A 21307-nucleotide genomic window follows, 5' to 3' on the forward strand; every position below is an offset into this window, starting at 1 on the left:
ATTGCTGTATGTATAACTTTGCCATTTATTGAAGATGAAGGCAAATTTGCATACTAACAACGATTGATATTTATTTTCACATAAAAAATTAAATTGTGTCTGAGTATTTGATACTGCAGGGCACAGGCCATCTTCAGTGTTTTTCAGAAGTGACCAGTGTTTGGAGAGATCACAGTTTTGTTTTAAACAGGAAGGACCAAACAGCAGAAGAACATTTAGGGTTAATTCAGAAATTTCTGGAAAATTCATCCTAATCCCAAACTGAAATTCATTGAGTCATTGTTTAAATAAAATTCATGTCAGCAACCTGAGCAGCAATTTTTGGAATCAAATGTTCTGACACAATGCAGTAGAAAGGTAAACTAATGTGATGCTTATATCCTGGGGAAAAAATAGTAAGAAAATATTTTAAAGTTTTTATTTTCCATAAATAAACTGTTATGTTTCTATATGTGCTGACCTTTTTGTACTAACAGTGAAATACTGCAGTTTATAAAGTACAATGTAATCTTGGATCTGTGCCAAGGTATCTAGGAAGCACTGGTGGTGTCTTGTGGTGTGACAGCATGCACCGTGCTAAGGGTGCATGTCATGTGTCCAGAACCAAGGCTGCAGTGGAGTACCACAATGCACTGCAGAAATATCTCAGACTAATTACACATTTGATTTTGAGTTAATTTTGTGTTAAACTATACATTTAGAAACGTTTTCTTGTTGCCAAATTTTTTACAACTCACACGTTTGTGGGCTCACCACCCACTTAAGAAGCTTCAGTGTAGCCTGCTGCCTATTTCAGCTAGATGATATCAGCAAACAGATATGCAAATGCAGGATACTTAGACAGGTAGAGATACAGGTACATATATAGAGTAGCCTGCTGCCTCTAGGGTTCTGGTGAACAAATGAACACAAAGTTGAATCAAACACAAGGAAAAAATAAACGATACAATTAGAAAACACAGTAACAGAGCAAGAATGTTTTGCTTTTGAAAAGAGTATTTACATTAGCATATATAAGATAGCATTATAGCATTTTCAAACAAAGTCAGATTTCTTTTATAGTAAACTTTTTTTTGATATAAATAAAAGTACAGCCTAACAAGAAAAGTATAGTGTAGGGAAGAAAGAAGGTAAGTATAGTGCAAATACATGAATGAGTAAAATGGTTGCTTACTATCAAGTATGTACTTTGCATAAATATATTGCTATGGTTACTGGCAGATAATAGGTTTGTCTACAGCAGCATCAATAGGAACACGTGTGTGCTGTGTTGTGTCACAGTGGTTATAATAGTGATCATGTCCCTAGAGCAGTAGGAGTTTTTCAGCTCCATCATAATCTTGTGAAACCTCCCTCACACATGTGGTCCATCATTCTACAGAAACATTGCTTATTCAATGCGTACCAAATTCTGACTGCTCTGTGTCATTTGAATTCTGAATTTCCAATTCACTGTAATTGTAATAATTAAGGATTTACCCAAAAATGGAAGTAACCTCTATCTTGACAGACCTAAGACAAGAGCATGGATTCATTAGTTAGATTGGAAATTCAACATGGTATCTGGATGGATGGGGTACCTTGTGGAGGAAAACCTGATAGCAGAAAAGCTAGGAGTATTTGAACCTTGTCGGCAATGGTCTGGGCTGCAGTATAGGTGTATATAGCGAGAGGCTGGTCCAAGGTGTGAATTGCAGGCTGGCTTCTTTTGTATTGATGATTCAACTGGAGTCAGGATTGGAGCAGATGGAGTAGAACCCCTGCCTAAACACTGTGTTGGTAGGTTCAATCCTTCTCTTCTGCTCTCCTCACCCCATACTCCTTCCCTGATTGATACATCCCAGTGTCTCAGCCACCTCAACTTCTCTATGTGTCCGTCCAAGAACAGGTCACACAGAAAAGGGAACACAACTGAGTCAACCAGGGTCAAGGGATGGGATTCAAGCAGGGAGAGAGGAAAGAACACTTCAGTCCTTCCTCCAAGCTCCAGGCAGAGAGCGGCTTTGCAGGCTACAGGAGCTGGGTCTTGGCACTGAGAACCATGAGGATAGGTCCAAGTGCCTGGCAGCATCAGGATCCAGAGTCAAGGTGACCCTATTTCAGGAGTTTGCTCTAAAGAAAGACTCTCACTGCAGTTCTGGAAACATTTGTTAATATCTGTATATATTCTAGGCCATCAAGATTGGGGAGGAGATGGTGCTACTGGTATCTTGTAGGATGCCTCAAAGTATCTTACAATACATAGGATGACTTCCTATAGCAAAAACGTATATTACCCAAATCTCTAGTCATGAGGGTGAAAGGCAAGCCCTGCTCCAAAGATTTGGATTTCACACACAGACAGCAGGAACACACACACACACACACACACACACACACACACACACACACACACTGCCTGAACATCTGGCTGGTATACTTCAGCTAACCATTCTCCACAGAAATGGCTCTGGAAGAGGTCATTAAGCTGTGTCCTTAAGAGTAAAACTTTGCAGCTTGACAGTAAGGATGTGGTGTGAGAATGTAACCCTAAGCAAAGGGGCTGCAGCATCTCTATGTCACACCACTGACCGCCTGTAGCAACAAAGGGAGCTGCTATGAGGGTCTACTCTCAGACAGCATGCCTGCATTAGCTACTTTTCTCGTCTCTGGGACAAAATACCTCACAGAGGCAGTCTAGGGGAAGGATTTGGTTTTGCTCAGTTTCCTGGTGGGGAAAGCATAGCAGAACTCCCCATGATAGGAGTGGCTTTGGCCCGCAGTGTTCAGAGTGTGGCAGCTTGCTCACAGCTCAGTGGCCAACCAGGACGCAGAGAACTCAGACTGGAAGCAGAGCTGGTTCCAACCAGAGACCTACTTCCTCCAACAAGGCCCCGCCTCCTGAAGGTTCCACAACCTCCTCAAACAGCATCAACTGAGGATCAAGTCTCTCAATGAGCAGGAGGGAGAGGGGGGGTGGTGAGTGCAGATCTTCAGGTCCTCATGTCTGCCTGAACAACTTCCAAGACCCAGACGTTTTGCATAATCCAGTCCTTTCTTCTCCAACATTCTCTCTCTCTCTCTCTCTCTCTCTCTCTCTCTCTCTCTCTCTCTCCCTGTGTGTGTGTGTGTGCTGCATGTGTGTGTGTGCATGCTGCATGTGTTTGTGTGTTGACACACATATAATCAGGAACAGGAATCATTTCAGCAGAACGAAACCTGCCTTGAGCATCATCTAGCTCCCTGTCCATCAAGAGACTCAGCTGTCTAGCAACACTGGTTCAACGTTGTTGGAAACTGGTGACAGACACCCAGTTGAAGAGGGGGCAGTGGTGACCCAGTGGGGCAGCAGCCTTCATACACACCAAACTGTGAGCCACAGACATTGGGAAAAGACCTTCAGAATCTAAGAGTGTGACGATATGCTCCCCACAGCACTCTACCTGGATTTTTTCCTCCCTTTAGAATGAGGTAAGAATGACATCTCTCATTTGCAGACCACTTACTGTGTGCCAGAACCTTCCAGGAACGTCATCCTCACAGAAGCCCCGTGAGGCTTTTTATTACCCCATTGACACCCTGGTGGTGAGGAAATGGAGGGAAATGGCTGGTCTAAGGTCACATGGCGAGCAAGCGGTGGGACTGCAGCTGGAACACAGCTTGTGTGATAGTGACTAGTGCCAGGACAAGGTGAAGAGCTCTCAGGAGCCATGTACCAAGGCAGGGTTGCAGAGCAAGACCTCCCTGCAAAGGTGGCATCTGTGCACAAATTAGGGAATTGTCTCCCACCTGGTCGAAGCACAGTTCCAAAGGCTCCCAGGCAGAAGCCCATGTAAACACTCCTTAGACCTCCAGCCAAACACCCTGTTGGCTGGGCAGGGCAGGCCTGGCTAAAAATAGAAGGGGTTCTCAGGTCCAATTCCCTAACAACCGCAGGCAGCTCCCAGTTCCCTGGCCTCTTCTCTCTCTCTCTCTCTCTCTCTCTCTCTCTCTCTCTCTCTCTCTCTCTTCCTCCTCCTCCTCTTCCTCCTCCTTCTCCTCTTTCTCCTCCTCCTTTCTTCCCCGCAGGCAAGAGCTAGTCTTCTGAAGTAATGGAGATTTTTAAGACCTCCATCTCAGGCAAGATATGATTGTTAGTTTGATGCCCAGTGGACACGACCCATGAAACATCCATCAGTGGGAAATGGGGGCCTCATCATAGCACCTCAACTTATGAAAAGAACTATCAACGTCCATAGCCCACCTAAGGGAACAAAGCAGTCAAGGCTAAAAGCGTAGCCAACATCTGCACACCCTGCAATTCAGCCTTCAGCTCCTTGTCTTTCTTTTCCAAAACTAAACCAACTCTGATTGAAGTTTCAGCGTTGGCCAGTGGCTTCTCTTAGGTGGCGGAAATGAAGCAGCACCCAGTCCAGCTGAAGGAAGAACTTTGCTGGAGCCCAGGGCCTGCACTGCCTTTGCTCGGGGAGGGAGGGTCAGAAAGCCTGCAAAGTGTGGCCTGAGGGCAGTTCAGGGCCCGGCGCGGGGATTTCCTTTCAAAGGTGACTTAGAGGCACTTCAGGAGGGTAGCGCCCTCCCGGGCGGGTCCTAATGGTAAATTTGGCAGAGTCAGCGAAACGCGGCTCCGGGCGGACCTGACGGCCGGGCAGCGCCCTCTCCCGCGCCCTCGTCCTCTCCCGCGCCAGGCAGCGGCGAGCACGGGGCCATTTGCAGCGCAGGCAGCCTCGCGAGCAGCCGCGGCGCCGATCCGGGAGGGAGGCGGCACCATGGAGCTGAAGAAGGACAGCAACGCCGTGGCCATCGACATGCTGCTCATCGTGCACTCTGAGAAGCGGCGCGCGGCCCAAGCCACGCACTTGGACTCTCAGGCGGACCCGGGCGCGCTGCTGCAAAACCGAGGAGGTAACGTGCGCCTGGCCCAGGTCCTCGGGATCCCGGGGCACCTAAGCCACCAAGGCCCGGGGTCTGCCCGCCGGGGGGCGCCCCGAGCGAGACCAGCCCAATCCTCTCCCCCACCACTGCTTGTGCCTGGGCGCCGCAGCACCGGTGTCCCTTGGCAACGCGCAGCGCAGTAGTTGTCCCAGGTTGACTCCCCATGCAGGCCTATGGGTGCTCTGTCATATGGGAAGCCCAATTCCTCCCGTTATTCCCTGAGGGATGCAAAACACGTTGGAAAACGCTCTGCAGGAAGAAGTCAGGGCTTTAGGATGATCACATGTAGCAGAGGCCTAGTTCCCACGCAGCATGCTGCACTCCACAGAGCACCAGGGACCCCAAAGGATCATTGTATTGAGTCAGACTTTGAGATAACCCAGAGCCTCAGTTTCCCTTCTTGCGCCTCTCTTCCAGCCTCCAAGAAATATAAGACATGAATGGGTAAAGCGAACATGGGCTGGGGAGTGGTGGAGTGGGGTTTGAAGTCTCCTGACCACACTTGAATTTAGCTTCAATTTTACTTGTTCTGAAGATTTGATGGGAAAATGAAAACCTGCAAGTGAATGCTTACAGGGTGATGGCGGAAGGCAGGATCTGCCTCTATTCACCATAAACACAGCTTCAATAAGAGTGTAAATGGTGATAAACGGAGGTTCAGGCAATCCCTGAGAAGTGTGGGGGCCTCGTGGTGCTGGTCTTGGAGGAAGCCTCCGACACTGATTTAAGGGTCTCCAAAGCTAACCCTTCCTTAGGAGAGAGGCATGATAGCCATGCAGAGAAAGATGGCTACTGCCTCCAACTCTCCCTTCAGTCCTGGAGTTCCTTGGGACCCCTCCTGCTGCTCCGTCTTGGCTTTCCTGTCCACAAAGCCACACCACCCACTGTCCATCCACCTGCCCTCCTAGGACAGTGGCTCTGTGGACAGCCTCGACCCACCAGCCCCCCAGGCTGGAGCAGTGGCGCTTGGGGGAAGAAAGGCTGGAGAGTTGAGAGTGTCCTTAGCAGAGATTATGGGGACGGGAGCTGTTTAGGGTAATCGAGTCTCTAGTTCTTTCTGCTCCTGGGAGAAAGGATAAGACCCACTTAGGGTCTTTGGAGGGGAAAGGAAATGTCCTAGACTTCTTGATGGAAATGAGATGGCTGCTGTTGCATGTAACACAATCCAAAAGACCACTCCCGTGTGCAGCAAGTGAGGCCCAGTTCCAAGTCAGGGTAGTCCCCACTGCCCAGTAGAGTCCCTTTGCATCATATCTATCCTAAAGTCACCAGAGAGGATAGAGAGAAGGCCTGAAGTGTTGGATAACAAAACTGCCCTCCAGGTACCCAAAGCCTATGAAAAACGCCCCTGACTCCAGATCAGTATACATACTTTGGACCTGACTCTGGAGTAAAGCGCCCCTACTTGAAAGGCACTGGTATTTTTCAACAAATATTTTCCCAGTTAAGGTTTCTTGAAGATGCTGTGCACTGAAGACAGTCATGTCCCCTATTCCACACCAAAGTGGAAAAGAAGGACAGTGTATAATCTCCAAGGTCTGTGCCCATGGAAACCCTATGCTGTACTGACCAATGTGCATCCACACTTTGGGACACAGCCTGAGGAAGAAAAGTCCTAAGTCACATTACTTGGTCGGAGGCCTCGCACAAATGTACAAGAACCCAAAAGAGCCCTGCCAACTTTCAGGTGTCTCTTCCTATGCCCAGCAAGCTAATTCCCCTCTGAGGAGCAGCTGAAGGAAGGCCTGAGCCCTGCATCAGAAGAGAATAGAGCTCAATTATTGCCACAAGGCAGACACAGTGGCCTTGTGGCAGAGAAGAGTCGCTGGGGATTTAAGCTACAAGGTTGGCAGTCTCTCTTCTTTTCTCTGGGATTCCAGAATTTTCCCACCTATTTCCTTAAAACAGTACTTCCCACGAAGCAGACTGTGGGGGAACTTTTGCGGAAAAAATCAGGGGAGGGGGGAGACTGAGGAAGACTTGGGGGCTTCTGAGTGGGTGAAAAGTTAGAGAGCCAGCCTGGAGACTGAGCTTCTGGGAACCCTGTCATCAAGTACGGCATAGAGCTGGTCTTGTAATGCCACCTCTGCAGCCACCGAGGTACATCAGATACTCTTTCTACACCAGAAATTTGTTTGTATTGCAGTGATCCCCACTGCCTGGACATACATCACTTCTGTGTCAGGAACTCGGCCTCCCCACTAACATTTCCAGACACGGCCAGGGAAAGCACTATCCCTTCCCTTCTGACTGCATCATCACCAGAACGGAACACAGGTGCATCGGATGGGCCATGGCTAGACCATCCAGGCCCAAACTCCAGCTTCAAGGGAGGCTAGGAAAGTAGGACTCCCTTTCCACTCCCACAGGGACAGGCAGTCTTTGTTCCAAGCTCTCTTGCCCCATTTCAAGACTCCTCACATACAGAAATGGGCAGGCAAAACAGAAAACAATGCTTTCGTATTTATGTGTTGGAGATATGGAAATGGGTTTTGGGCATCTGTATAGCAAAAATTTCATTCTGGAAAATCCTGATAGCAAGTCCCATCATCACTAATAACTGTCATTCTAACATTTTAAAAATATTTTTAGTTTAGGAGTTATGTCCATTTCCTCAAACGTGTCACATTGAAGGGCAGCCTATCTCAGATCCTGAGAGAACAGGTTCCCAGCAGCCTTGTTTAAGACAGATGGGTCTGTAAGTGGTGCAGTGGTGCATGGCACTCGCCCTAGGGAGGGCTCCCTGCACAAAGAGCCTCACATCGGTCCTTATCTCACAGGACTCCAAGGTGTCAGAAACGGAATCCGGAAATGGCAAGAACTGGAAAAAAACGGCTTTCAGGGTAAATCTCCTTTCCTTTCTATTGTCTGTTCAGTCTCTATAATTCAATACCTTGACAAACAACTGGAAGAGTTGGGTTGTGTTCTTTGGGAAATAGGTCCTAACATCTAATCAGTGAGCAAACATGGCTGCTTGTGGCTCAGCCAGGCCTTTAGGCCACTGTGAGCCTGGGAAGTGTTCCCTGGCATCAGGGATCCTGCTTTTCTGAGGGCTGAAGCTGGGGAACAACGCGGTGAACTTCGGCACCGATTTGTTTGCTGGCTGGGCTATCAGAGAGAACTTAGCTTCGCTTGGGGTAGTGAGGGTTGTGTGTGTTCCCACCAGGGGCAGGGTTGTGTGTGTTCCCACCAGAGACAGGGTTGTGTGTGTGTTCCCACCAGAGGCAAGGTTGTGTGTGTGTGTGTGTGTGTGTGTGTGTGTGTGTGTGTGTTCCCACCAGAGGCAGGGCTGCTCATGTCACAAAGATTACCCAGCTTTAAAATGTCTTTTGTTTGTTTGTTTTTGTTTTTTCTGAACAGACTGGGATAGTGGTCTGCCTGTCAAGTAATAACTTGTGGCCTGGGCAGAGCCAGTCAAGGGTGCTATAGACCCCTACTACCCTGGGCTCCAGAATACAATAAAAAGTTCATTTCCAAGGCCTCTTCTCTCTGGGTCCAGGCTATGCTCTCTCCTGATGGCCCAGAACCTCTCTGGAACATGAAGGATGGGCCAAATATAGTGGACCTTGTTTTGTGTTCCTCTGAGATTGATTACCCCGGTTTTGAGGTCATGGGCAAAGGGAACCATTGATGGTGAGGTGCATGATGGGAACACAGAATTCTAACAGGACTCAGACCATGGTTAGGGAGCGCCATCAGACCCCTGCCATGTGAACCATGGAATCAAATGTGTGTGAGCCTCTACAAATGGGGAAGCAAGAGTACAACTGACTGAGAGGGAACAACTCTGCTTTGCCAGCATTTAGACAATGGCAAAAAGGAAAATCAAAAACCAAACACTCCACTCACCCATGTTTATTCTTTCAACAACTATCTTTAGCATTTACTTTGTGCCAGGCACAAGTTTAAGTGCTGGAGATTAAACAGTTAACAGGTGGGTCAAGAACCCTGTTCTTGTGGGACTGTGTTCAAATGATTGCAATTTCCCTGTGTCCCTTGCCTTGTTCATGGGAAGCCGGCATCTTTGAGATGCATACACACCCACTAAGGAACTCATCCTTCTGTGTCCTGGCTAATGGATTCATACAAAGATTTTCTTAACTCAAGCTGCACTGTAGAGAAAGATTACGCTTGGGGTGGTGAAGTCGACATCATATCTAGCAAAGTTAGACTGCGGGCAAATGAGAAACCTAAGGATGAGACTCCAGAAACTTTAAGCCATAGGAATGACCACTCAGAGCATGTGTGTATGCATACTAGGTCCGTGTGTGAGTACAAGAGTGAGCAAAGTGAGCCGTTGGTGGGTGCAAAGAGAGTATCCTCGTGTGTTGCAGCTCTCTCTTGCCTTGCGTGAGTCATCTGACAACCATTTTGGAGCCTTTCAGGAACCACTGAAGTCATTCTGCTTTGAGCATCTTCACAGTCAGATGGGAGGTTAGTGAGAGGACCCAACAAAATAGAAAGCAATGCAGTAACTCTGGAAACAGTTACAAAAGACTCCGGAGTTCTTAGTATTAGTCCACAGAGGGTGATTTAAATAGTCCTTGCCAAAAACAAAAAAGCAAAAGCAATAACAACAACAACAACAAAAAAACCTCAGGATTGAATATTTGGTATAAACACAGATCTGCTGAGAGTGTCTATGGAAGTCCTAAATCCAGGAAACATAATGGTTCCACCATCCCACCAATATGTGTAGTTTTAGTGAACACTTCATCTACTTTTTAAATAGCATGCATGCCAGGGGAAAATAGACCTGCTTCTTTCCGAGTTTTGTTTCGTTTTGTTTGTTTGTTTGGGGGTTTTTTGTTGGTTTTTGTTTTGTTTTGTTTTGTTTTTGATGCCAAGAGTCAGGTCACTAGCATTGAAACTGACCTTGCTTCATATGTGCCTTGTTGGTACCCCAGTTACCCAGTCCTGGTAACCAACAGGCTGTCCAGCCCTGGCCGTTGGAGGAATTGCATCTCAGAAGGAAGTGGCCCAGTAGCATGTGCTGACAGAGTATGCACAAATGTGACCGAGCATGGTGTTGATCCAAAAGGGCACATTTGTCCTCTTGTTGCTTCTCTGTACACTCCTTGGGCTTGGGTGTTGGTGAGAGGAAGGGTGGGGACCCTGGAAGACTCCAAACTTTTGGAAGCAGCAGGTGTTTGGGCTGAGCCACCCCTCTCCATGGCTTGCCCAGCAACGGGCTTCCCCTGCTGTGATTGGCTGCTCTCCTTGGTCCTGGCTGAAGTCTGCCTAGCAGCACAGTGTCTGGTGCCCTACAGCAAGAGAGAAACCACTTGTGCAGCCCTGACTATAAATACCCCAACAGGAGCTGTGCCAGCCAATCACCCTCCTTGAGGATTCCCTTCCCAGCTCCTGTTTCCTCATGGAGGTACAGCCAGCCGTGACCACAGAAGGCAGCCTGCCTGTCCTCGCCTAAGTGGCCTGGAGCTCTAGCCCAGCAATGCCACACCACCCAATGTTGGCACACAATGACAGTGGATCTGGCCTCAGCTAGTCAACCGTATTCCGGAAGCCTTGGGGACCTGGCTCAACCCGTTCATGGGAGAAGGCTGGAGAACGAGGGGTCTCCAAGGCAAGTCCCTACTGTGTGGGCCCCAAATCTAGCCCAGCTCAGTGCCTCACCTACCCACCTTGGCCAGCTTCTGCTAGGAGCAGGCATGGGAAGCACTGAGTGGCCTAGATGGCTGGCTGCACTGTGGAAGACAACAACCCTAGAGATATGCTAGTTCCCAGGCTGAACCACTGGTTCCTCTGAATGAGGCTCATCATAGGCCATATAGAGATGATGAAGGGTAAGGGGAATGGTGGTGCAGGAACTTCCTTCTGTCATAATCCTGGCCTTTCCCCAGATTCTTCCTACATCCATGAAGAGGGGGTTCAGGGGACGCCTCAGTAAGGACAGTCCACAGCCACAGAGCAGCCATAAAGCGGAAATGAATTCATGCCTACGAGAGGCAGAATAGACCACGGGTCCTCAGGATGGCCTGTAGCAAGAACTAGGCATCTCTCTTCAGCAATCTAACCCTACTGGGCTATAAGGACATGTAAATAACCCCAGTGGGTACAGAGAACTCAAACATGCTGAGCGTCCTGTAATACTGGTGAAACTAAAGCAAACTGAGTTTCCTCCCATCTTCAAGGCTAGAGGCAGGCCTTTGCTCCTCAGAAGGAAGAAGGAAGACGAGCTGGGAATTGGGAAACTTAGAGTCCAAGTACCACGCTGGAACCTCCCAGCCCACTCCACAGAAAGGTGAGGCCATCAGTCAGGCCGCTGTGTGTGAGAAAGTGTTTTGGAAATGGTGTCCAAAAGTCTGGTGTGGTGGTTTCATAGACCACTGGAGTGAATCCCAATCTGAGCAGGCTTCTGCTGCAAGGGTATGCACTTGTGGACTCCCAGGAATATGGTTGTGCTAGCTCACAGGTGTGCACACCATGGCAGTATGCTCACAGGTGTGCACACCATGGCAGTATGCATGAGTGTGCACCATTGGACCAGGCCTATAGATATGCTCAGCCTCCACCAGCATACAGTTATCTCAGGTGCAACCAGCTCCCTCTGTCCCCTGACCAGGGAACATTTTACCATGGTCACAGTGGTCACTGACACCTTCTTTGTCTTTTTTAAATAGGAAACTTGCCAGAGAAGCAGTGCCTTCAGCCGCCACAGGTCATCACTTCCTATGATAACCAAGGTAAGAGACTGCCATGTCTCCTGTGGCTGTGTGTCTGGCTCTGCTGCCCCAGCCAGAGAGCATAGGCTATGGAGATCAAGCTACAGGGAGCAGCTCCTCTCTGATCCATGGAGATTGGAGCATCCTTTCATCTCCCAGTATCCCAGAAGAAGAACTGAGAAGCTGTGTGGTCCAAGTCTTCCTTTCCCCAAGTCCCCAGTCAATAATGAAGGCCCTGGGTCATGGAGCCCCATCATTACCAATATCATTGTTACTGCTGCAGCTAACACTCACTGAGTGCAAAGCATGTGCCTGGGACTCGGCCAACCCATATGCACACTAAACTATCAAAGCAATCCTAACCGGGTGACAGTTTCACTGCTTTACAGATGAGGAGACCAAGGCTTAGGATGGTTATCCAGCAAGAGTCAAGGCCAGCTCTCTGGTACCCTACCTTCCAACCCCAGCAAGGTCTTAGCCGTTAACCTTCACATGGCTGGAAACTGATCTCCCGCTGGCTCACAGTATCCAAGTCCTCCCATGTCCTGAGTCACAAAGGTTCCATGACCTCTGCTGAAACTGATGTCACTGAAACATGCCCCTTAGTGCTGAGTCTGCTGCAGCAAGGTAAAGAAGCACCCTGGTCCTTCCTTGAGAGTCCTCGCTTTCCCAATACTGCTCTGGGAAATGGCAGGCAAGGGCACCACTGACCAGGCTGAGTCTGCAGTTGCCTGGATCTGAGAAGGAGAGGAGATGGAAGTGAGGGTTCTGAAACTGTGGCTGGAAGAGAGCCTAATTAGAGGACTCCACCATGGCTCTTCACCAGATTCCTGGAAGGGGGGTCTCAGGCTCTGACCAAAGAATTGGCTGCCATTGCTGATGCCATAACATAAAGGAAACCTTGCAATGCTACCCAAGGGACACAGGCATGCCGCCTCCTGAAGTGCAAGTACCAATGCAGGCCATGCTATATCTCTGAAACTGACTTAGCTGCACAAGGCTCATGATGGCAATACCTTGCAGGAAGATCATGAATGGGTGACCGTTATCTCAGGTGTGGAACAAAACAAAGGTTCCTGCCTGCAGAGCTGAGTCCTAGTGAGAGGGAAAGACTGAAGGAAAAGTTAAGCAGGAGGGATGGTAGGGGCGGGGCTGTAAATCAGTCTCCTGTAGCCCATTGGCTAAGAACAGCAAGAAGATTTTTGTCTTAAGCTTCTGGGAGTCCAAAGTCCGAAGTCAGCTCCCCTGGGTAAAAGGCAGGTGTCAGCAGGCTGGAGCCTTTGAAGCTCTGGGAGGGAATCCATGCCTTGCCTCCTGCTCCAACAGGCTGCCAGCATTCCTTAGCTTTATGACTGTGTCGTTCCAGCCTCTGCTTCCATTATCTCATCAACTTCTCTCCTTATAAGTAGGCAGTTCTCCCTCTTAAAAAATTTTATGTGGTCACATTTAAGGCCCAACCATAGAGCCCAGAATAATCACTCTGAGATCTATAGTCAAGGTGTATCCGCAACATCTCCCTTGCAGTCAGAGATCCTGCATGGATATCCTGAAAATTCATGATAAGAAACAATTGTAAACAGCATAGATGGGGCTAGGGCATAGCTTAGTGCCTCGACTAGCATGCAAGAGGATTTTTTGGTCTGATATCCAACATCCTCCCACCACCCCGAGAAAAAAAGAACAGGTGAGCCATAGCTGAGACATCTCATCTGAATGAGAAAAGAGGGAGTGGGGTAAATGCAGGGGATTGGGGTCGGGGGGGGGGGGGAGAGCTTTTAGCTGGGAGCCATGGCATGAAGGCACCACCAGGCTGCCATGTGTCTGGTGGGTGTGGAGAGTGGGTGGCTATGGCCAAGGGAAAGAGGAAAAATGCCATTAAGGGAAAGACCCTGTCAGCCCCGCAACAACTTTCTTGGCAAGTACAATCACAGCATAGACCAGAGGTGGAACATGAGGTGTGTGCCCGATATGAAGCTTCTCATGGCTCCTCATTTTTTCCCCTCAGCCACAATCTGTGGAAAGTTACCATCTCTCAAAAATGAGATCCACTTTATGGACAGAAAACTAGAGAAACTGAGGCACAGAGACATCCAAACATCTTGCCTCAAGTTATGCAACTAGATAGAACGAGTCAGACACAGGAGTTGAACATGTCTGTCTACCTCTCAAAGCCAAGAGGGCATAACTTCTGTACCACACTGCCCCCCAAAGGACAGGAACCTCTCTAGTAGGTTGAATACAAGTTTCCTGTCCCACCCCAGTAAGAAATTCAAGGCTCTGGTTCAGCTTTTCCCCTCCTCAGCAACTTGTTCAGTGGTAGATTTTCCACAATGGGTGGTACAAAGCACCTTGGAAACATGGATCTTAGTACAAAGGGGCTCTGGAAGATGGCTCTGCAGTGGCCATGTGAGTTCAATGACAGGAAGGAGATTGCTAGGAGACACTGTAATTTCAGGCCCTCAGGGCTGTGGCTGAGGAGTCAGTTTTGAAATCACACCCATTGTGCTTGTTCCCAGCTTGCATAGCTGACTGATCGCCAACTACTACATCCTGGATGCATATAGCATGTGTCTTTTAAGATGTAACTGTGCATGGTTCGTTTGAGAGTGCCTTTAAGATGATGAATGCTTTAACTAAGATAAAACTGTATGTCCAGGCTCTAAGTGTATCCGCATGTATAAAAAGACTCTTTAAGTCAATAGTGCCTAGTGTCTAACATAAGTCCTGAGACTCCTCTCCACATCTGTCTACCACCGTTTGCGTGCATACTCACACCCATGCACACATGCTCGCCTGGCAGTATTTGTTAATTGATCGATGCTCCAGGCAACCACTTCCAATCAGTCAGAGTTAATGAACAACACAAAACCCACTTGCCATGCCCACATTAGGTATTCTGAGTAAATTAAGCCTTTAGACAAATACTGATTGAAACCAGGAGCCATTAGGAGAGGTGTCATGTGGGAGATGTCGCCTGACTGGGTAAATGGCAGGCCCAGGACAGTGCCCACATAGACTGAGTACCCTGTATGCATCTCTGCTTTTAAGAGAGAAAGGAAGGAGACTATGCAGGGTTTAGAAAAGGACTAGACACTTCATAGGGCTAGTAAGAAATAATCCCTAAATGCTTTCACTAAATGACCAAGGTTGCAGTTTCAGAAGATTGTTTGGATGGCAAATGAATTGCTGGGGAAGGGTGCATTGAGGGAGGCTGGCCAGGCCACCCGAAGTCCCAGGAAGGATCTTGTCAGTTGCTTGGTGGTCAAGGTCAATGTGACTGGCATCTGCTTGTGATTTAGCTGACTTGAATTTTGCCCTAGTCCATGCCTCTCTGAGATGAGAGTTGAGACAGGTTAATGCTTTTTATTAAAATCTGAGTTTTATTTGATCTAAAAGTGAGGTTGGTGCACTGTCTTCCTCTCTAGTGAATGCTGTCCATCTAGACACAGGGTGAGGACTCCAGGCCATTTCTAGGGTATCCAAGGACATCTCTCAATCTCTGGAGGAGCACATGACTCCAGAATGGGCGTGAAACTTGACTGCATTTGGAATAAAACAGCAGCATAGGCTGGGGAAGGCCAGGTCCTGGGCAGGACATACAGCAAAGATTTGCAGGGAGGAGAGAGGAGGTCGAAATGGTGGTAGAAAGAGCTGCTGAACTACAGCTCCCATCAATGTGAGGCCACCTCCCTGTCAGCCCCAGGAGGGCCACAACAGTGGTTTCTTTCTCTGCCTGATCATTCTTAACAAAGAAACACAAACACACACACACACACACACACACACACACACACACACACACACACACACACTCGGCTGGGTGGGGAATGCCTAGATGTACCTAAATTAGGAGAAATATGAAGGAGGGGTTCATTGTCGAGCCCCAGGCCAACGAGCTGTTCACCTTCACAGCTCCTTTAAGGCTACAGAGGTCATTTCAGCCCAGCAATCTCCAAACTGGGTTTGGAAAAAACAAAAAAAAACAAAACCCACACTGGTCAGAAAGACCCGTTTACTGTGGGGCTGAAAGCATTTTGGGTTACAACCCACAAGAGGGAGAGCGTTTCACACTTCATCTTTCCCAAGGCATCTTGTGGCCACACATCACTTTGGAAAACACTTCAGAAAGAGTTGCAGGAGAAAGTGAAGAGGCCCCATTGGCCAGGCCTGCAAGGGGACTATGCTGTGGAGGATAGTGGCACCAATCCTCTGATCAGAATGGACTCGTGCCCTGAATTCTGAAACACCCAGCATCTTCGTCACAAGCTCACAGGGCTGGTGTTCACTGGCAGTGAATGTGCTAGATACTACACTTTGAAGATGAATGTGGGGATAGAGAGATGGCTTGGCGGTTAAGAGCATTTGTTCCACAATCATGAGGACTAGAGTTCAAATCACAGCACCCACTGTAACAAGCAGGCATCCTCTCAAACGTCTGTAACCCAGCTCCGAGACAGGCAGAGACCAGAGGCTCTCTGGGACTTGCTGCCTTCCAGCCTAGCTGAAACACAAGCCCCAGGTTCAGAGAGAGGCCCTGCCTCAAAGAAATAGGTGGAAAAAGATAAAGGACATCCAATGTCCTCTTTATACCTTTGTACACACACACATACATGCACATACACATATACACACATTAGCTAACTGATTAGTTAATTAATAATTAAATATTGTAAATTAATATTAAGCCTTGTTGGTATGGGGAGAACACATTCTATTTTTTGTCTCTTTGGCATGCAAAACAGGTTTTAAGAGCACATAACAAAATCAATATTGTTTTTCTACAAAAGAAAATAATTGCAATATATTTAACAAAGAATTAATAAAAGGAACTCTTTCTTACAAAATCATTGACACAAACATAATAAATGTATATATGTAGTAAGCACACAAAATACAAATTTATATAGCAAATAAAATATTTAAAAACCCACTACACTAAAAATTAAAGAAATATATAAAACAATAAGGTACCCTTCATTAATAAAAATTTAAAGGATTTATGAAAGCAGGTGCCAGTGAGCTTAGCAGACATATTTGTGTTATCCAGCACCATGGGCCCAGCTGCTAGCAGAATTGGTTCCTTCCAAGCCTGCAGGTCTGCTGGCGATCACTGTCCACGCCATCCCCAGCTGATCTGGGCTCTTGGCTGGGCTGGAGCATGTGCTGGCTGTCAGCTGGTGGGCTGGCTGGAGACCAGCTGGTTTCAGATAGCCTCACCTGAGCAGCCCTGCTCTGCTCCCCGTGGTCTCTCACCCACAGGCTTGCGCACACGCAGCACTCTGGCAGGGATGCCAAGAGTGCAAGCAAGCCTTGCAAAGCCTCTCCAGGGCTACACTCAAACCTCGAATAGTAACACAGCTTCTACCACAGGCTAATTGGCCATGCTAACTCTCGAGGTTCGCCCACATTCGAGGGGTAAAACAAAACACTTTTCATTGGGGAAAAGACAAAGTATGAGCAATTTTGCAATCAACCACAGCAAGAATGCAGGGGGGGTGATAAAGCATTACCTCCCACCCCATTGGTGGAGTCATAAACCAAGGAACCATTTGTGAGAAAGTTGGCCAGTGTCAAATAAAAGCCTTATAAAATCCCCATTCTCTTCAAATGTTGAAGAATTCACTCACAGGAACTGATTTGAAAAGTGTTAAAGATGTCTTTATCCTGATGTTTACCACATCGTTGTTTATCGTTGGGAAGTGCAGGGTATCCACCACACACAGGGAGTCTTAGTGAATGCTCTATGAACACGTGACATGACGTGTATTCCACTACCTTCCACTACCAGTGGGTGACATTCTCTACAGCACCACAGAGGCCATTTAATACTTCTCTACAGTGGCTGATTTCCATTTTATCAGTCCCTTAGTCAAGCAGAGTGCTGAAACCTCTGACTATAATGGATGTCTGTCCATTCTTCTTTATAATTCTGTGAGTTTTACCTCACGTGTTTTTAACCTTTGTGTTCAGGTGAATATGTATTTAACATCGTCACATCTTGATAGCTAACTTTTTTTTCACTCCTTCATAATACTTCTCTATCTCTGATATTTTCCTGGCTCTGAGTGGGTCTCCTACTGAGCAAAGAACTTGGTCTTGGATTCACTATATCCGAAAATGTCTTTATTTCATTTTCATATGGTATTTTTATTGGACAGAGATAGTTAATTCCTTTCAGAATTTTTTGAAGATTCCATAGCCTTCTGACATTGCTTCTGATGAGACACCTGTAGCAATCGATATGTAATGTATCACTCATCCTCAGAGTTTTCAGGGAGTTTTTCTTGCAGTGAAGTGATTACCTCATGTCTGGACTTGGAGCTTCTTTTATTTGTCCTGTTTGGGACACATTAAACTTGAGTCCATTCGTGTCTCTTTTGCCAAATTTGAGAAGTTTGTTATTTCTTCAGATACTTTTCTGTCCACGATTGAGATGTCAATGCCATGAATAACAATAGACTTCTAGCTATGGTCCTCAAGTGCTCTTGGCTTTCCTGTTATTCAGATTGGAGCTTGTGTACTGTTTTCCAGGTCTCTCCTTTGTTGCAGAGAACATTATAACCTGTCTTCTATCTCAGTGTGAAAATCTTTGCTTGGTTCTTTACGTCTTCTGTTTCTTTGCCGAGTTTTGTGTCTTTCCATTTATTTCAGAATGTTTTACCCTTACTTTTCAAAGCATGGCTTTTGTGTTGTTTTAACGTCTTTGAGTTAAATGTGGGTTGTCATAGGACTCACATTAGTTAGTATCTCCTCTTTCTCAAATTGAGACCTTCCCGGGTGTTCTGCTGAGTAGTTTTGCGTGGTGGCCTTTGCAGGGCCTGCTGTCTGTGTGTGCCATGCAGCGGCCTTTGCAGGGCCTGCTATCTGTGTGCCATGCAGCGGCCTTTGCAGGGCCTGCTGTCTGTGTGTGCCATGCAGCGGCCTTTGCAGGGCCTGCTATCTGTGTGCCATGCAGCGGCCTTTGCAGGGCCTGCTATCTGTGTGCCATGCAGCGGCCTTTGCAGGGCCTGCTGTCTGTGTGTGCCATGCAGCGGCCTTTGCAGGGCCTGTCTGCCTGCATGCTCCATACTGTAGCCAGCTCAGAGTGAGGACGTTGGTCTTCCCCAGCATTTAGTATTCAGACTATGGTATAGTGCATGGGGTGAGACCTGTGATGTACAGCTCAGAGGTGATCATGGGAGCTTATCTGTAACTTTAGGGAATTATACCTGGCAGTCTGCCTTCATCACCTACTTCCTATTCCTCAGGCCAAAAAGCTAGAGCTTTGGTCTTTTCATTCTATCATATACTTTTTATAACTGTGTCTGGGAACACTCAGCAGGAGAGATGGAGAGGGAAGGAGGGAGGGAGGGAGGAAGGGAGGGAAGGAAAGAGAGAAAAAGAGACAAAGAGACAGAGAGACTATGCATGCCATATATGCCTGGCTAACCTCACAGCTGCTCATTTACTTGTTTACGGGCTGAATCAGGAGACTATAGGATAAGGGAAAACACAGCAGAGGCTGTCCCAACTCCCTGTGACAATTAGGGTTCCTCATTTTCACTCTGAGTAGAAAGTGAATTGTTTTCTTGAGTGCTCTTTTATATCCACTGTGCTGGGTTGGACACGCCGTTGGCTAACTACAGGAGATGGCAGAGGGAGAAGGCTAAACTCCATACTGAGGTCTCACACCATGTCTTAGGGTTTTTATTGCTATGAAGAGACACCATGACCACGGCAACTCTTATGAAGGAAAGCATTTAATTGGGGTGGCTGGCTTACAGTTCAGGAGTTTGGTCCATTATCATCATGGCAGGAAGCATGGCAGCATACAGCAGACATGGTGCTGAAGGAGAAGGAGCTGAGTTCTACATCTTGTAGGCAACAGGAAATGGTCTATCTCACTGGGCGTGGCTTGAGCATATGAGACCTCAAAGCCCACCTCCACCCTGACACACTTCCTCCAATAAGGTCACACCTCCTAGTAGTGCCACTCCCTTTGGGGGCCATTTTCTTTCAAACCGCCACATACCCCGATCATTGCCGCCCCTCCTGACCCCCATTCTTTTCAAGGATCTGCAAGTGTTTTTCCTGATGTATTCTATTTAAGGTGATGGCTGCATTAGAAGGGGTAGAGAGTGATTGTGTTCCTTGTTTGAGTTATTCTGAAAGTCCCGTGTTATCTGCATAGCCAACAGAAAGATCTAAAATGAAGCATGTTCTGTTGTTTGAACATCTGCCGTGAGTGCTGTGCCCTTCCTGGCAGCATTTGGTTAAAGATGTCGCCTTCCCCTTTGCAGGTACTCAGCTGACTGTAGAAATCCACCCGCAAGACGCCATGCCCCAGCTGCTCAAGAAGTTCTCTTTGGCGAAACGTATGTCTGTGTATAGGGCTGGTCAATAAAGGGCTGGCAGGGAGAGTGAGCGAGTCAGATTCCAGCCTGGATATCTTCCGGAAAAAAAAAAAAATCAAAGAAGGGCTTGAGCCTACAGCCTGGGAAAAGCATGACTGTCCTATCTATGTCCATGGCTTTGGTTCCTCTTCTTATTGCTATGACCACCTGACAAGAATCAACTTGAGGGAAGAAGGGCTGATTTGGGCTCCTCGTTTGAGGAGATACAGCCCCTAGTGACAGAGCAGACTTGGCAGCAGGAAGCTCCATGATGGCAGGAGTGTGCATGCAGCTGGACTCCTTACCACTGCCTCCAATGATGGTCAAACAGGAAGCAGAAAGCGGACAGGAAGTAGAGCTAGGCTAGAGAGGCTCAAACCTGCCCACCAGTTTACCCACTTCCTCCAGAGAGGCATCACCTCCTGAAGTTTCTACATCCTTCCCGAACTGAAATCTGGGGGCAGGGGTCCAAACACATAAGTCTATGGGGCATTTCACAGTTGAAGCACAACCCCAGCCCTGCTGTTCTGTGTCTCCGTCCTGAGGCCCAGGTGATGTGGCATGTAACCAATGGTGCATCCCCTCACCACACTGTTGCTACCAGTTTTTTACAATGCCATCTCTGGACTGCCCAAATTATGGCATGCACCGTGCTAAGTACTTTCCATGCCTCGACTTTATGGCCTTTACATGTAGATGCTAGCTAGTATTTGCCCTATGTTTTTCAAGCCAGCCAAGTGGGGCTTGGGAAGGAGATATGACTGTACAAGAAAGCTACCTAACCAAGAAATAAAAACTCAGGTCCGAATCTGAAGCCAAATGTGGCAGTTGTCAGTATGTGTAGGCAAGCAGGAACACAGTGACCCTCCATCCCTATTCTGTCTTCACCCCAGCCTGCCTGTTGGGCTGATGGGGGCCTCATGAAGAAAGCGGGCACTGAGGAGCGGGCGCTGCAAGAGCAGCTAGGCTCAAGTCCCTCCCATGTCCACTCAATGAACCAAAACCTCCCTAGGCTATCCTGGCAATCCTTAGCAGTCAGGACCCCAGGAAGGCAGTCTGGCATGGCTCTGGATTCCACTGTGTGGTTTCACTTAACCTTCTTTTGGGCTATTTTTTTTTCATATAGAAAAGAAAGATAATAAGTAAATCTCCCTTGCAGGATTATCCTAAGTTCCCAGTAAAGTGCTAGCTACTCTGAACTCTGTCATTCCATCTGAAGATGGGGGAGGAGGGGGCAGTCCAAGGAAAAACAAGAACCTATTTCTGGGAATGGCAAGCACCTTCTCAACTTTCAGTTCTTATATTTACAGCCTTAATGGCTTCTAGGGGCATAAGACACCT

At 47.7% G+C, this 21307-nt stretch overlaps 1 protein-coding gene across 1 annotated transcript in view; it reads left to right on the plus strand.

The window, feature by feature from the left end:
* Window positions 1-4558: 4558 nt before the first annotated feature.
* Window positions 4559-21307, plus strand: part of Ky (kyphoscoliosis peptidase) — a 40125-nt gene continuing 23376 nt past the window's right edge. Inside the window, exons 1-4 of the mRNA XM_036194104.1 lie at window positions 4559-4881; window positions 7692-7754; window positions 11553-11615; window positions 19874-19948. Coding sequence (XP_036049997.1) covers window positions 4746-4881; window positions 7692-7754; window positions 11553-11615; window positions 19874-19948 — 337 coding nt within the window. The 5' untranslated portion in view covers window positions 4559-4745. The remainder of the gene's footprint in view (window positions 4882-7691; window positions 7755-11552; window positions 11616-19873; window positions 19949-21307) is intronic.

Source organism: Onychomys torridus, chromosome 7, assembly GCF_903995425.1.
Source record: "Onychomys torridus chromosome 7, mOncTor1.1, whole genome shotgun sequence".
In the NCBI taxonomy this organism is placed as follows: Eukaryota; Metazoa; Chordata; class Mammalia; order Rodentia; family Cricetidae; genus Onychomys; species Onychomys torridus.